The sequence below is a fragment of the Empidonax traillii genome, unplaced genomic scaffold (assembly GCF_003031625.1).
Source record: "Empidonax traillii isolate 1590-97213 ecotype Southwest subspecies unplaced genomic scaffold, ASM303162v1 scaffold204:size1584377, whole genome shotgun sequence".
NCBI classification, from domain to species: Eukaryota; Metazoa; Chordata; class Aves; order Passeriformes; family Tyrannidae; genus Empidonax; species Empidonax traillii.
In genome coordinates, this window is record NW_020955397.1 from 55,453 (window position 1) to 71,375 (window position 15,923).

General features: G+C 51.8%; 1 protein-coding gene across 1 annotated transcript; it reads right to left on the bottom strand.

Annotated features, from left to right (window-relative positions):
• Window positions 1-2,658: 2,658 nt before the first annotated feature.
• LHX3 (LIM homeobox 3) lies at window positions 2,659-8,578 on the bottom strand. The gene is made up of 6 exons (XM_027887147.1): window positions 8,470-8,578; window positions 5,806-5,977; window positions 5,363-5,565; window positions 5,020-5,171; window positions 4,762-4,933; window positions 2,659-3,175 (listed from the first exon to the last, which is right to left on the bottom strand). The coding sequence occupies exons 1-6, from the start codon at window positions 8,537-8,539 to the stop codon at window positions 2,757-2,759; spliced, it is 1,188 nt and encodes a 395-aa protein (XP_027742948.1). The 5' UTR covers window positions 8,540-8,578; the 3' UTR covers window positions 2,659-2,756.
• Between the last annotated feature and the right edge of the window lie 7,345 nt (window positions 8,579-15,923).

Here is a 15,923-nt window from a genome sequence, read left to right on the forward strand (position 1 = left end):
GCGCTGGGGAAGCTCCTTCTCTCTGTGTGTTCAGACGAGCACAAACATCGGCAACTTCCAGCCTGTTCTGCCTCTGAGAGCAAAGCACAGAAGGCAGAGGGGCAGATTTGCATTTCTCCCTTTCTTAAATTCAGCCATCCCCTGGGAATTCCCGGGGGAGAGGGACAGCAGTGTCCGTTATTTGCAGGGAGGGAAAGGATGAGAGAAACATCTGTAAACTGCACGTTCAAGTGCTACATTATTTAGGCTGGTTTTATAACAGCATTATCCCCAAAATCAGCCACATTTCAGTCTTTCCCTTCTTATTTCCTTATGTTTAGGAAATAAACGTCCCCAAAGTTTTTTCTTAGTCTTCTGTAGGAAAATATTATCAATATTTGAACCACCAAAATGTTTTGATGCAAAACACTTGCCCTCAGTTTTGGTGAGGGTGTTTCCAGACATGGAAATCTTGAAAAGCACAAACTGCTCTTTTCTCTTTAGGTGAAGTTCTGCCACCTGATTTTTCAAATCCTTCAGTTTTCTATTTACTCCAGAAATTTCCATGAGAAATGTCCTTGTGATGTACCTACAGGCTGGGATCAACAGTTGTCTCTTTATTACTCAGTTCCTGGAGAAGGAAGGAAAAGCTGCTCAGATTCACCCAAACAAGGCAAATTTCTGCCTTGGCTGGAGGAGACACAGCTTCCCCCATCTCCAAAATCCCCCAGGAGCAGAGGCACCAGCAGATTTCCACGTGTCACCCCCAGGTCCAAGCTGGTGGGGTGTTTTTTGCACCCACGGTGTCACACGGTGGGGTTTTCCCTTCCCTGCTGTAGCTCTAGGGATTTAGAATTCTCAAATCCAAACCTTCTGCAGATATTATCAGCACCTGTTCCCTTCTGGAGAACATCAGCATCCCATCCCTGCCGAGCAAAGGCCTGGGAAGGAGGGAATGGGAACCCACAGCTGCCCCCACAGCAAGAGATGGGGGACATTTGTGGAGGAGATGTTCATATCTGGATATATATGTGTGTTTGTATGGACAGATATGGAAATCAAACAAATATATGTGTATTTGCTCTGTCAAACTTAAACCCCTTGAGGATTTTTTCCCTTTTCTTTCGGATTTCTCCGTGAAATATTCCAGTATCTGACTCCGTGTTTCACGTTCCCAGCTTTCTGCTCATGGACAGGTAACATCAGACTGTATTTGCTGTTGCTGTATCAGCCCAGAGTTCTGCTTCCACCTTTGGGATGAACGCTAAAAAATAACCAGGACCCATCAAAACCAGCCAGACCATGATCAAAGTCTGTGTGTGCCCAGAGCAATCCCCTTCAGATCATCCAAGGATTGCCAGCCTCTAAAAAATGTCATTTTTTTCTTCTGAAGCTTTTCCACCTCGGTGGGTTTGCTCCTCTGTTGGAAGAGATATTTCAACATTAAAATATTGAAAGCACATTTCAGCACTTTGCTGGATCATGGCATCGAGGTTTAAGTGCTTTTACTCTTAGATTAGCATGTTTTATTTACTTACGTTGATGCTTTCGAGGTGAATTTAGCAAAAGACTGGTTAAAGTTTAGCTGACAAATTTATTTGTAACCTGGAAGTATTTGATCATCAGAGAGAAAGCGAGAATATAAATAAAAGACACTGGACATTCACATAATCTACAGTTAATTCCTTTTTTTTTTTTTTTTTTTTTTTTTTTTTTTTTTTTTTTTTTTTTTTTTTTTTTTTTTTTTTTTTTTTTTTTACAGATAACAATATACATATTGTCTTGCCTTTCCTCACAATCGGCTCGCACCATATCCGTGGGAATACACAAATGCCCGGAGCAGAGATGAGTTCCCAGGAAAGCCTGTGCTGGCTCCGACACTCCCAGCGGTGCCTCGGGAATGGCAGGAATCAAACCAACCAAACCCTCCCGCCGAGAGACCCCCCCGAGAAGGTATTTTGGCAACAAGACATCAGGGTGATTGTTGAGACATTTTGCAGTAAAAACTGTTGCAAAGAAATGGGAAGGAAAAGCAGAAGACCCACAGCCCAGAGCCATTAGTGTTCCTGGGTCAAGAAAAATTCACCTCCTGACCCCGTGATAAACGTGGAATTATCTGGTAATAAATACATCTATTCACGGTTTAATGCTCATATGGAAGAGTCAAACTAGCAATCTACAAATTAAAAAGGGGGGGAAGCAGAATTAACATATGATTTTCATTTCACAAAGGAAAATGTTGGTGAGTGATTGGCATGTGAAAGAGCGTTTCGTTTTAGAGAAGTGGATGTGAATCCGAAATAAACCAAAACATATCACCATTAGTGCGCTTTTAAAAAACCTGCTGGAAGAACAGAGAAGTTTCCTACCATGGATTTCTGAAGTGATTCACTATGAACAGTTCTCCTATAGAAATATAGACACTGTCACACCTTTCACCGTGGATGAGGACTTTTATTTCCCCTTGAAAACGTCTCAGTGTGGGCGGGCGATGAAGCAAGTCCTTGCCTTGGAGAATGCACTGACAACAGAGAGCAAAATACCTCAGATCAAATCTGTAAAGCACGAGTCTTGGTGTTTAGTTAAAGACACGAGAAGCAGTTTGTTTGGACGCTCAGGATGCCACTCACTGTGGTGCCACTGCCAGCCCAGGCCGTGTCCCCTCCGAAATCCCATCCGTGTCCCCACTCGGCAGCCACAGCCCGGCCTTCCATCATTCCAAGGGTTCAACAGCACCGAGTCCTTCCCCTTCCCACTGCAGGGTGGTGGATCCTGTATCAAAACTGAGCGTGGTCGACTTCATCCAGCCAGGAGGCCGGGCTGGCCGGGAAATCCGGGTACCCCCCGCTGCTGCCGGTGGACAGGTCGGAGCTGGGGCCGTTCCCAGCCAGGACCCTCATGGGCTGGGGCACCCCTTGTCCGCTTTGTCCCATCATGCCCAAGCCGTTGTCGGGGTAAACCAAGCTGGAGATTAAAGGCTGGTGGCCTGGCAGTGCTTGCAAGGAGGCTGGAGATTGGGGGATCCCGTAGGGGCTGTTGGAGCGCAGGTCGTGGTACTGGTCCTGGGCCGGGATCCCGCTGGGATCCAGGGCAAAGCTCCCGTTGGTCCCGGCCTGTCTCCCCAGAGCGGGGGATGCCTCGTTGAGATTGCTGTAAATCCCATTGGAATGGCTCATTTCTGACATGGAGGGCTCATCTGAAAGGGAAATGGACTGGTTTTACTGGGGAGCAATGGTCAGGGTGGCAGTGGCTGCACAGGAACCCCTGCAAGCTCTGGGTATAAACAGATGAGATGGATGGGAGCTGAGCAGTCCCGCTCTTCCCACTTGTAATTCCTTATTATTCCCATCCTTGCTGACGGATCCTCATAGAAGGACACAGGATGATTATTTTTTTTCCCAGTGCGAGCATCTAACACAATTTGGGTTTTAAAAGTATGCATGAAAAGTACATGTTAAAATATAAGACTGTGATTTAAAAACAATCCTTTAAAGGGAAAGTGAGTTCAATACCTTTCCACCTTTTGTTTCTATTTGGCTTTGAGGTTCATCCTGAATTTTGATATAATTTTTAGGAGCTACCTGAACATTCACCAATGCAAGAAAAACTCTCCATTTCTCAGGGAAAAAAAAAAATATATATATTAAATAGAGATATTTTTCTGCTCAGGAATAGGCTGATGAAAACACAGTTCCAGAATGTATTTGTAAGACTTAAAAACACTCCTGAAAAAAATGAGCAGCATTTTTTAAATACCCAGCAAAAATTGGTTTTATTTGTTAGGGGTTTATGGACAGTGAGAGCTGCTCTGTTGCCTGGGATACAAACCTGTTTGTGGCATCGGGCTCTCAATAACTGTTCACATTTTTTAGTTATTATTTATAGAATATTCATATTTAATGAGCTGATGTGCAGTGTGTGCATAAACAGACTCGAAAATCAAACAGTTTTCAGAAACAGAGAGGAGTTGAGATGCAAAGCTGTGTGTGCATAAACATTATGGATGTGTTTGGGTAAATATGTACAAAGGTTTGCTTTTTGTTTTTTCCCGTTATCCCTAAAAACGGCACACACGCGTTTGGGATGGAGCTCTGCCTGGAGCCGGCACTGTGCGGAACCTGCCCCCGGCACCGACCTCCCCACCCAACCCCATCCTGCTCCCGCGGCTCTGGAGAGTGCGGGATGAGGCTGTGCAGGGCAGGAGCTGCTGTGGGAATGTCCCTGAATTTGTCAACAGAAATTTGCGCTTCAAAACCAGGACCCTCTGACGCAGAAACCTTCCCAACACGCAGCAAATTCTCCCTTTTGCAGCACAGCTGCCACAGCTCCCACAGGGCTGAGGATTCCCAACGAGTAACTACACAAATAAAACCACCCCTAAAAAAGATTTAAAATGAAAAAAAAAAAAAATTAAATTTTCGCACACTTTTCCCAGTAAAAACATTGAGTGGTTCTGAACTCTCTGGTTTTTATATTTCCAAGAGTCCCTTGAAAAGGCAGTGTATGAGCTGCGGCTCTGACATCGCAGCGCCTGCCCAGGGAGCTCTCCCTGCTGTCCCCGCAGCTTTTCGCGCCCGACACAAACATCCCCCGGGAGGAACAGCGGAGTGTCCCCCCCTCTCCTCAGTCCCCGCCGCTCCGGTTCCCCCACCGGGACCGCGCCGCGGTCAATCCCTCCAGCTCTGCCCTTCTCCCGCCCCGGGCGCTTGGTTTCGCTCATTGTACCGTGTCTGAAAATTCTGCCCGTGGCACCGAGGGGGTGAAAACAGCCCGGTGACCGACCTGTGAAGGAGACCTCGGCGTCGCTGTCGGGCCCCTCCTCCTGGATGCTGTCCTTGTCGGACTTGGATGTCCCCCGGGATCGCTTCATGTTCCTGAAGTATTGACCCCACCGCTGCCTCCCCGCGTCCTTCTTCAGCCTTTTCTCCTTGGCCCTGCGGTTCTGGAACCAGACCTGCGGGCGGGACACGCCGGGGAGCTCGGGGGGCTGCGGGGTCTGTCCCTCCCGGAGCCCCCCGGCCCTGCAGACCCCGCTCTCACCTGCACCACCCGCATGTCCAGCCCCGTCTCCGATGAAAGCTGCTCCCGGACGTGCCGCGCCGGCTTGGGAGAGTTGTTATAAGCGTTTTTGAGGGTCTCCAGCTGCTTGGCCGTGATGGTGGTGCGGGGCCGCTTGGCCGTGGATTCAGCCTCTGCCGACACGGTGCGAGTTGGAGGTGAAGTCACCACGGGACGCGGGACCCGCGACCTCCCCACAGCCACCCCCCGACGGCAAGATGCTCCCAACCCCTCCCGCCCGCTGCTTGAGCCTGTCCCAGAGGGCAGGAGCGCCCCGGGCCGCCTCCCTGCAGCCCTCGGAGGAAGGGGAAAGGGGAAGGGGTACCTCTCTGCTTGGCCGTCTCGTAGTCCGCCTTGCAGACCAGCCTGCTGTCCTCCATGAGGTAGAACTCGTCGCCGGTGGCCAGCTGCCGCTTGCAGACGATGCAGGCGAAGCAGTGCAGGTGGTAAACGAAGTCCTGGGCCCGGCGCACCACCTGGGTCGGGGGGATGCCCTGCTGGCAGGCGGCACACTTCGTCCCGAAGCGCCTGGGCGGGGGGGACAAGCGGCGGCCGCTGAGCCGGGGGGTGTCCGGGGGAAGATCCCCGTCCCTGCCCGGCGCTGTCCGCGGTTCTGAACCCGGCGCTGTCCGCGGTTCTGAACCCGGCGCTGTCCCGGTGCTGAATTCCCCCCTCACCCTGAGCCGCTGCCCGAGCTGAGACCCCCACCCGTCCCGGCCGCCCCTCGTCCCCTCCTGTCCCGTCCCGTCCCGGGCGGTCCCCACGCACTTGAAGAAGTCCTCCTTGCAGTACACGCCGTCCCCGCGGCTGAAGCACTTCTCGGCCAGCTGCGTCTGGCAGTCGGAGCATTTCAGGCACTTGCTGTGCCAGTGCCGGTCCAGGACCTTGAGGATGAACCTGTCCACGATGTGCTGGTTGCAGCCGGCGCACAGCGGGATCTCTGCGGGGAGGCAGCTCCGGTCAGCCCCGGCAGCCCCGCTGCCCCCCGACACCGGCCCGGCCCCTCCCGCCACCCCCGGGGCCGCTGCCCCTCTGGGTGGCCCGGGGAACAGCCCGAAAAACCCCAGTATTCGTTCAAATTCGTTTTTTGCAGCGCCGTGTGAGCGTTTGCCCGCTCGGAGGGGATCAGAGAGCCCCTGGGCTGAGCACACCCGGGAGCACCCGGGAAAACATGAAGGGAAGTGATGGAAACGGAATTAACCCCCCGACCGATCCGCCGGCAAAGCCGCAATTATTTCAAGTTCTTTTCCCTTTTCCTGCACTTCCAAAATTCACCTTCAAATAACGGCAGGGTAGCCCGGGTGGAGTGAGAGAAGAAACTACCAAAAATTGCGAGAATTGCACTGAAAATAAAAACGCGGCAGGCTTGTCCCTTCACCCTGCAAATACCGACAGGGATGAGACAGAAAGAGATAAAGATACAGACATGGAGAAATAGAGATATAAAAATAAACAGATACAGCAGACAGAGAACGAAATGTACAGATACATAGACACAAATGCATAGATTTCGTTATAGAGGTATGGATAGAGATATTTAGGTAAAAATATGAATATGGGATATTTAAATACAGATATATCGGTATAGATGGAGATGGAGAGAGATAGACACGGCGGTAGATACAGATAGATGAGGACACGAGAGCATCTATATGTAAAGACAACTGTATGTGGAGACACAGAGCTGCCTCGGGGTGCGTAGGGGTGGAGGTGGAGGTGATCTTGTTCTCCTCAACAATTCACCGCGTCCAAACGAACAACCCCAACAGCGGCAGCGGCTCCGGACAGGACTGAGCTCCGGCAGCGGTAACACGGCACAGCCCCGCGGGGTCCCGGCTCAGCCCGGCTCGACCCGGGGCTCTTACGCTGCATCGCGGTCCGCGGGCCAGCTCCGCTCGCTCAGCGGGGCCGCGGGCTCTGCAGCATCTTCCGCCGCCCCCCGCCCCGTCGCTACCGAGGTCGGGCCGGGCGCGGACCCGCCGCGCACCCCCGCCGATCCTCCCCCCCACCCCAAATCACGGCGGCAGTTGTGTCCCCCCTCCCCGGCCGCTGCCACCCCCGTGCCGCCGGGGATTTAATTCGCTAAAGCGGGTTATTTTTAGCTGGCGGCCCTGCCCGCCGGTGCCGCTCTGAAGCGCCGGGCAGGGCATCGCGGCGGGCTGTATTTAATCCCCCCCCGCCCCCGGCGGCGCATCCCCACATCCCCTCCCGCCGCCCCTTCCCGGCTCCGGGAAACGACCCCGACGGGGCCGGCGGCGGGCGGGGGTCGCGCCGGGGGGAGGCAGCGCCAGGCGCTGCGCCGGGTTCGTTGTGAACCGCAAACCCGGGATTTGCCCCCGGCTCGAGCAAACACAGCACGGCTCGGCCCCCCCACGGCGGGGAGAACCTCCTGCCACCGCCCTGCCCCGGGTATCCCCACGGTAAGCCCCACCGAGCCCTCTCGCTCCCCTGCCGCTGCCTCCCCGACGGAGCCGGAGACCACGGGGCCAAAACCAAGCATCGCGTCCTGCTGGAAAACGGTTCTTTTCTGGTCGTTCGTTCTAGCGGGGGTACCGATTTCGGCGGTGTCGCCTCCACCCCCGCAGGGCAAAAGCAGCTCCCGGTTGCCAGGTCAAACGCCCAAATCCCGAGCCGCGGGGAGGCGACGGGGAGAGCCACGGAAAGACGAGCCAGGACAGGACCGGGGGCATCAGCCCCACCACGGGGGCTGCGGGGATGCGGAGTCCGTCCCGCGGCCGGTGACAACTCAGTCTCCGCACACCGGCGGAGCCCCCGCGCCGGCTCCTCGTTGTCCAGTTTTTAAGCCCCCGCCGGCCGCGGTCGCTGTTGGAGAGAACCGGGACGGCCCCGCACCGGGGCCGGCCCCGCTGTCCCAGTCCCGGTTGTGCCACCGCTGGTGAGATGTGGAGTCCCCAGCACGGCAGGGAAGCGCCGTGCGGTTCCCCCCGCCCCAACAGGGCAGTTCCCGTTCGTTAAACGGGAGGAAAGAACATTTGAGAGAAGAATTAACGGAATTTTTTCCGAAGTGCGGAAATATCCGTGTGGGAGCCGGGCGGGGGGCGCGGGGGGTCCCTGCAGTCGGGAGGAACTATCGGGCACCAAAAACTCCCCGTTTCGTCCCTGCCGTCGTTGCCGCTCCGGGAGCCCGGGACAGCCCCGTCGTTACCACTGGGGAAATCAAACGGGCGTCTGGAGCGGCCGGGGGGGCAGCGAGGGGGTCTCCTACATCGGGAACGAGAAGGAAAGAGCGAGCGGGAGCGTGGGGCGCTCGGGACGGACCGGGATGGACCCCTCGGTTCCGTCGGGCCGCCCGCTTTGCCCCGCAGCCAACCCCGACCGCGGCCCTGACGGTGCCCGGGGGAAGCAGCACAGACGGGACTCCCAGCGGCGCCTCCGCGGGGGGACGCGGAGGTTTGCGCGCCCCCGCCTCACCTGGGCTCCGCGGGAAGGGGCAGAGCTCCGCTGCCTTCTCCGAGCCGGCGCGGACCCGCTCCAGCAGCATCGCGGCCTCCGTGGGCGCCGTCCGAGGAGCGCGGCGGCGGCGCGGGAGTGGCGGAGCGGTGCGGAGGGGCGCGCAGGGAGCGGCGCGGGGCTGGGCGGGGCGGGGGGGGCGCGGGGGGCGGGCCGGGGGCGGCTCCGGGGCCGCAGCTGGGCCGCGGTTCAGCGCCGGGCTCTTTAGCATCACAAAAGCGGCGGGGGGAGCGCTGCCCACCTCCTCCCTCCCCCCCTCCCCGGCCCACGCATGGCCGGGGCTGCTGTTCCCGACGCGTGGGCTCGGGCTGTGGGAGCCACCCGAGGGGGCAAAGTGGCCCTCGGGACCCCCCTGAGCCCCCCGGAGCCCACACGGAGCGGGGAGGGGGAGCCTCCGTCAGGGGGAGACTCCTCCCGGGTCCCACCGTGCCCCAGCAGCCCCCACGCCCGGATTTCGTTTGTCCCCGCAGCGCAGTCTGTGGGTCTCCTCCAACGCCGCCCGTGGGGAGCGGGGGGGCTCTTCCCCCTCTGCTAATTAATTAATGAGCACGGAGATGTAGCGGGTGTCCAACCCCCGGGCAGCGGCGCGCGGCGCCAGCAGGAGCTTAATTGCGCTGATTGAGGACGGGGCGGACAGGGACGTGTGTGTGCGTGTGCGCTGCGTGGGTAGCAGAGCTGCAGGTGTGGTTGTGCGTGTGCCCTTGTTTGTGCGCGCATGGCAGCCCGTGGATCATGTCGGGCGTGCCTGTCGGGCTGTGTGGGGTTTTTGTACTCACACGGGTGTCCGTGTGTGCAGGGTGTCGGTGCGTCCACGGGGCTCACGGGTCTGTGTTTTTGCGCGTGTGCCACCGCCAGCCCCGTGCGTGTGTGCCCCGCTTGCCCCAGGCAGCCGGAGCTGATAATTGTGGTTGTTACTGTGAGCCTGTTAATCCCCCGAATCCCTTTACCTCCTGCTCGCAGGGGATTACAAATTAATAAAAGCAGCTTAGGGGCGGGAGCTCCGAACACACATATGCTCCTGCCGACGGCAGCACCGGGACTTTCGCCCGCTCGTGGGGGCACCCGGGGAGCTCCACACCGAGCACCCAACTGAAGCCCCTCAAATGAAGCAGTCTCTGAGGCAGTCTTTGAAAAACAAAAGGTTAAACACAAAATTGTGGAAATAGCTCCAAAACCTTAGTATCAGAAAACCGCAGAAATAAGAAATTCTCTGAGGAACAGAACAAGCTGACAAGATGGAACATTCAAAGCATAAAACAGAGATAACAACATCAGAGAATCTTAGGACGAGCCAAAAAAAGTCAACCTGACCCTATCATATTTGCAAACTATCCAAATTAGGGAAAGATTTCAGGACAGTTCAAAAGTTTAGAATGAGGAAGATGATGAACGACCACTGCCCATGATGAAGATTACAGGAACTCCCACCTCTAAACCTCCCCAAATTAAAGACTCCGCCTATATATGAATATTACAAGTAGATGTTGCAATTTAATGAATATGCATGTTTGTGATATAATCCTATACTCTAAGATTGTATAAAAGAGCTGTGCTAAATGTATTCGACAGAGTTCTTTGTCCAGGGCAACCTGGGAACTCTCCAACGCGTTGCATTAAAATACCTCCTGCTTTAAAGAAACAAATTTTGTCTCTAAAGTAGTCTTTTGTGCTTTTTTTGGGGCAAAAATTCGGCTTCAATTTGGCGACCGTGGCAGGACGGTTCTCTGTCTCCCAAGGCTGTGGCCTGGGGGGCCCAGGGACTCTCCCGACGGATCTTTTGTCGGTAAAGAGACTCCCAGACCCCTCGGACCTACACGCAACGGTGGACAAGATCTCCTGCTTCAAATTAACTGGTATTTTATTTAATATGTTTTTAAATTAAGAGCGCTCTATTAAGAGACGGGGGTGAGACGTCACCGCCCAGGGAAAGCCAAGGGGACGCCCTGGCATTAATCCCTACGGGGTTAGAGGCCCAGGTATAAAAGAGAGCGGGTTAGAGTCCCGCCAAAGCTGGGTTAGAGGCCCAGGTATAGAGGAGAGCGGGTTAGAGTCCCGCCAAAGCTGGGTTAGAGGCCCAGGCTGGTTAAAATTCTACTGAAACGGCATCCTATGTGACTGGTTTTGTCTCATAACATGTTTAACGTTGTGCTTTAAGAGTTAAAAGGAAAAAGATATTTCCTAACTGATCTAGGATTGTTTCCAAGGTTCGTGAACATTTCCAACCAAAGTCCAGGAACGTTTCCAACAATTATCCTTGAGAAGAGGTTTTTAGAACGTGAGGAATTTCTTACTAACATGTTGTTTGAAATTTAAAGGTATAGAGAAAAAGTTCTGTTTACCGCTTGTAAAGAGGTTTTACAAAGGTGCATTTTATAGTATGTTTTACAGTTTTATATGGGGAATGATAACGCGCAAAATTTTGTAAAGGTGAAAAACTGCGCACCTGAATCTTGAGATAAATTTGTCCTTGCAAAATCAGGATCTGGCGGAAAACCAACACTCATAAGCAAGTATTTGTAACACTTTGGCTGTATACTCCGCGGCAAAACAATATCTCACGGTCTGCGAGTGACATCTTACGACCTCCCGTAGTAAAGCAGTCTGCGTAAATACAAACCGAAAGGTAGGAACGTTTTATCTAAGATATGCAGGTGTGATTGAGAGTGACTGAGATGTAGCATTGCTACGAAGCGAGAGGGAGTCCTAATCTGTGGTTCCTGTCCTTCGCGAGAAGCCAGGCCAGAGACGGACGAAGCGATTGAAAATTGTGTGCATGAAATACTAACATGAAGAAAAACCTGGTTAGGAATTAAGGGATAAATCCAGAAAGTAATAATGGGAGGACAACAAAGTAAAGATATAAACATGAAAACCCCCTTAGGGTGTGTTCTGAAGCATTGGAAAGATTTAGGGGCGATTCCAGGGGGAAAAATAAGTAAGAAAACACTCTTAAAATATTGTACACAATGGTGGCCTTTGTGTAAATTAGATGAGGATGAAAAGTGGCCCCCAGAGGGAACAATTAATTATAACACACTTTTACAACTTATGGTGTTCCTTCGCCGACTAAACAAGTGGGACGAAGTGATTTACTGTGACATGTTCTTTACCCTAAGAAATAAACCAGAATGGCAGAAAGAATGTGGAGTAAATGTAGCACCCCAAGATCCCCTAGTATTAGCCTTAGAAAAGGATAAGAAAAACTCAAAACCTAAGGAGCGCTGCTGTGAAGCTTGTAGTATCGGACAACAATGCCTTAAATGAACAAGAAGGGATAGCGGAAAAGAAAGTGAAATAAGCCTGTGGGAGTATCAGCCATTTGCCCCAGGATATGGAGTGCCTCCACCCAAGCGAAGGGAAGGCGAGAGAGACACTAGTCTACTAGGGTATATGTCATTAGAACAAGACAGGTCCAGGACCGATTACAGCCCCCAAAGATCAGAAAATAGTTGGGAAGGGAGTAGCCCATCAAAATCAGAAAGTTGCGGAAGGGAGAGTGGCTCACAGAGACTGAGCAGCCCGCAAGATTTAGGAAGTTACAGAGAAGAAAGCAGTCCATTTAGGTCAGAGAGTGATAGGGAAGAAAGCAGCCTGTCACGACTAGAGCTGGAGGGTCGTGGGGAAAAGAAAAGCCCGCCCAAACTAGAGGGTAGCCAGAGTAGAAATTGTAGTACACTGAGAGATATAAGCAGCTCATGACGGTCAGGCATCTGCGAAATAGAGAGCAGTACGCCAAAGACTGGGAATTATGAAAATGAAAGTAGCCCGCCGAGATCAGGGAGCACCAGAAGGGAGATTGGTCTCCCCGAGTTAAAGTACAGCGAGGAAAATAATGATGTAACAAACCTGGGAGAAAAAGCAAACAACTCACAGAAATTAAATATAGTCATTCAGATAGAGGATAAGAGAAATATGCAGGGAGAAGAAGACGAAGAAAACAGTGTCTCAGGGCAGGCTGAGCGCCGTCAGCGTCTCATCCAAATACAGAAGGAGAGGCGGCTGGACTGCGTAAACCATGCCAGGAAATTAGTAGAGGATGACTTGGCAGATGGTTTGGAAAGTGAAAGTGAAGAACGAAAACGAGGAAAGAGAACAGAAAAGAATAGAACAGATACAGAAACCCAGGAAGAGGATCCTGGGGAGGGGACCAGTTATTCATATTACACTAGATCTACAGCGCGGAAAGAAGCAAAAGAGAGGAATGAAGAGAATTATACGATAGCTCCCCTCAGAAGGATAATGCCTATTGCAGGGGAACAAGCACGAATAAAAGTACCATGTACAACAAGTGATTTAAATAGCTGGAGAGAAGAAGCAAGAAACTTCAGAAAGAATCCAGAGGGAGTAGCTAGAAGGTTTGAATTATTGGCAAAGAACCAAGATATTGATTGGACAGAAAGGGAATTGAGCCAATAATAGAAAAATTTTTAGAACTAGGACTATTAGTAGAGTGTGAATCAGATTTCAATACACCAATCCTACCTATTAAGAAACCAAATGGGACATTCAGATTAGTCCAGGACTTAAGAGCAGTAAATGAAATTACAAAAACCTTACATTCAGTAGTAGCAAATCCTTATACTCTTCTAACCAAACTGAGGGAAACTTTAAAATGGTTCACAGTATTAGACTTAAAAGATGCATTCTTTTGCCTAACCTTAGCTCTAGCAAGCCAGAAAATTTTTGCTTTTGAATGGGAATCTGCTAAAACAGGGAGAAAGACTCAATTAGCTTGGACTGTGTTGCCTCAAGGTTACAAAAATAGTCCCACAATTTTTGAAAACCAATTGGCCAAAGAATTAGAACAATGGGAAAGGCCACAGGGAAATGGTACCTTTCTACAATATGTGGATGATTTATTGATAGCAACTGAGACGGAAGAAGAGTGCATTAAATGGACTATTTCCCTGCTAAACTTCTTGGGTTTAAATAGATATCGAGTCTCTCTACAGAAAGCACAATTAGTACAGGAAAAAGTGATATACCTGGGATATGAAATCTCCAGAGGACAATGATCCCTAAGAACAGCGAGAAAAGAGGCCATCTGCCAAATCCCAGACCAGAGACGGTGAGAGATCTATGTGCCTTTCTAAGAATGACAGGTTGGTGCTGGTTATGGATTTATCAATACAAGGTACTTGCCAGACCACTGTACAATTTACTAAAAGAAACTACGAGTACCCTAGTCTGGACTCCCGAGGCAGAGGGAGCTTTTAAGAGACTGAAACAAGAACTCAGGAGAGCCCCAGCTTTGGGCCTTCCAGATGTAAACAAGCCGTTTTGGTTATTCTCTCACAAACAGCAAGGGATGGCTCTAGGAATGTTGGCACAGCAGTTGGGACCACACAAGAGAGCTGTAGCCTATTTCTCCAAACAGTTGGATGAAGTGAGCAAAGGCTGGCCTGGTTGTTTAAAAGCAGTGGCTGCAGTAATCATAAACATAGAAGAAGCCAGAAAACTTACATTAGGCCAGAAAATGACTGTGTTGGTGTCTCACACTGTCTCAGCAGTGCTAGAACAAAAGGGTAACCATTGGTTATCACCTTCAAGATTCCTAAAATATCAAGCCATCCTAGCTGAATCAGACGATATAACCATTCAAGTGACTAATATTGTGAACCCAGCCTCATTTCTAGAAGGAAGAATCCCGGCGGAACCCATCGAACACGATTGCCTGGAAACGATCGAAGCAGTTTATTCCAGTCGCCCTGATCTCAAGGAGGAGCCATTTGAAGATGCGGACAACTGGTTCTCGGATGGCAGCAGCTTTGTGAAACAAGGAGTAAGAATGGCAGGCTATGCAGTAACCACAACGGAGGAGGTAATCGAATCAAATCCTTTACCTGCAGGGACTTCAGCCCAGAAGGCAGAGTGAAGTTGGGGTGCGGGTACAGCACTGCTGGAGCAGGACTGTGACCGTGCTGCAGTGGCACAGGTACCACCAGCACCACAGGTCCACGAACAGCTCCTGGGGGGGGCAGGTGATGGCCCACGGGGTCGCTTTTAAGCTCAGTTTTAAAGTGGGTTTTGTCTGAGCCCCTAAGGAAGCACTTTAGGAACACGTGGGTGTGTGGTGGTGCCTGTTCCCCCTGCACGGCGCAGAGGGAGGGAGGGGCTGTTTCCCACTCAGACCACCCGTGGCACACGCCAGCCCCGTGGTCTCTCACGCTGTGACACCATCACCCCACAAAAGCCCCTCAGGTGATCTCTCCCTGCACACACTCCTGTGCTCTCCTGGGCTTAAAAATACTCCCCTCCCTGTTCCTTTCTGTTGGCTCTTCTATGACCAGACCCAGAGGCTGCACCGCCCTTCCCTCCCATGAAATTGTGCCAGTTTTTGTAGGACTTGTCCCCAGAACAGCATCAGACCATGAACTGAGTGGTCCCAGGACACTCTTTGGTATCTCTTCACCAGGAGGCAGCAGATGGCCCGAGTCTGGGTGGTCAGGACAGGTCTGGTCCTGCCCCAGCAGGGACGATGCCCAGGTTTGTCCTCAGGGATTCAGGTGGTGAGCCCAGTCCTCAAGTTCCCCATGGGAACATTGCTGGTTCCCAGCCAAGGTCAGGGGCCAGCCAGGAAAGGAGTTTCAGTGCCAAACATTCCCTGACATTTCAGGAATTTATGGGATAACAGTGACAGAAACAGAGTCAAGGTGTTCTCAGAATTAAACACCTGCACAAGATGATGGCTGTGCTTTGACACAGGCAGGGGCATGGGCAATCCTGGCAACACAGTTTAGCTAAAAACAAACTGAAAACTAAAAACCAGTTGGAAAACACAGGTAAAGAGCCCAAACACACCACTTTGCCCAAATGTTTGCAATTTATTTTAAACAAGCACATTAGTTTACATTTTAGTACAAAACAGTCACTTGTCCTTCCAAGAGAGGAACGAGACAGTAAAAAAACCAACCAAAGCAAACCAGAACAGACTCAAAAAATGTCAAGTTACTGAATTCAAATAAATAGAACATTTAAATTACTGCAATGGTATCGTCACTATTTCCAACACCTCGTGTGCAAAGCACAGACTGAGACAACACACCCGGGATTTCTGTTCCCATCCAGTTCTGAGCAGGAACAGCAGGATGGACGCACTGCTGGACATCAGAAATTAGCAGTTCTCAGGAATAACTTTATTAGGTTTCTTTAGCACTTGCAGCTTTTCTCTCTCTCCTGGCACATCCTACTCCTATGCAGGGTTAATATTCCCTCTTTAAAAACATCCAGAGAGCAAAGAAAGCTCCGTGAACTACAGAGGGCCAAGAAATCCCTCTTGGAACCAGTCTGGCCCCAGCACAGAGTAGGGGCATTGCAGGAACCTCCGTGGCACAGCACAGGACACAAATAAACCCCCCAGGAGTGAGGAGATGGGGCTGGAGGCAATTTTGAAAGCAGAACCACTTTCCTGGCAG

Excerpts from the sequence above, each read along its gene's own strand:
- LHX3 (XM_027887147.1), bottom strand. The coding sequence starts at position 8,539 with ATGCTGCTGGAGCGGGTCCGCGCCGGCTCGGAGAAGGCAGCGGAGCTC. Across the intron at positions 4,934-5,019 it reads TGGACATGCGGGTGGTGCAG|GTCTGGTTCCAGAACCGCAG; the intron begins GTGAGAGCGGGG and ends TCCCGCCCGCAG. Across the intron at positions 3,176-4,761 it reads CGCCGAGGTCTCCTTCACAG|ATGAGCCCTCCATGTCAGAA; the intron begins GTCGGTCACCGG and ends TTTCCCTTTCAG.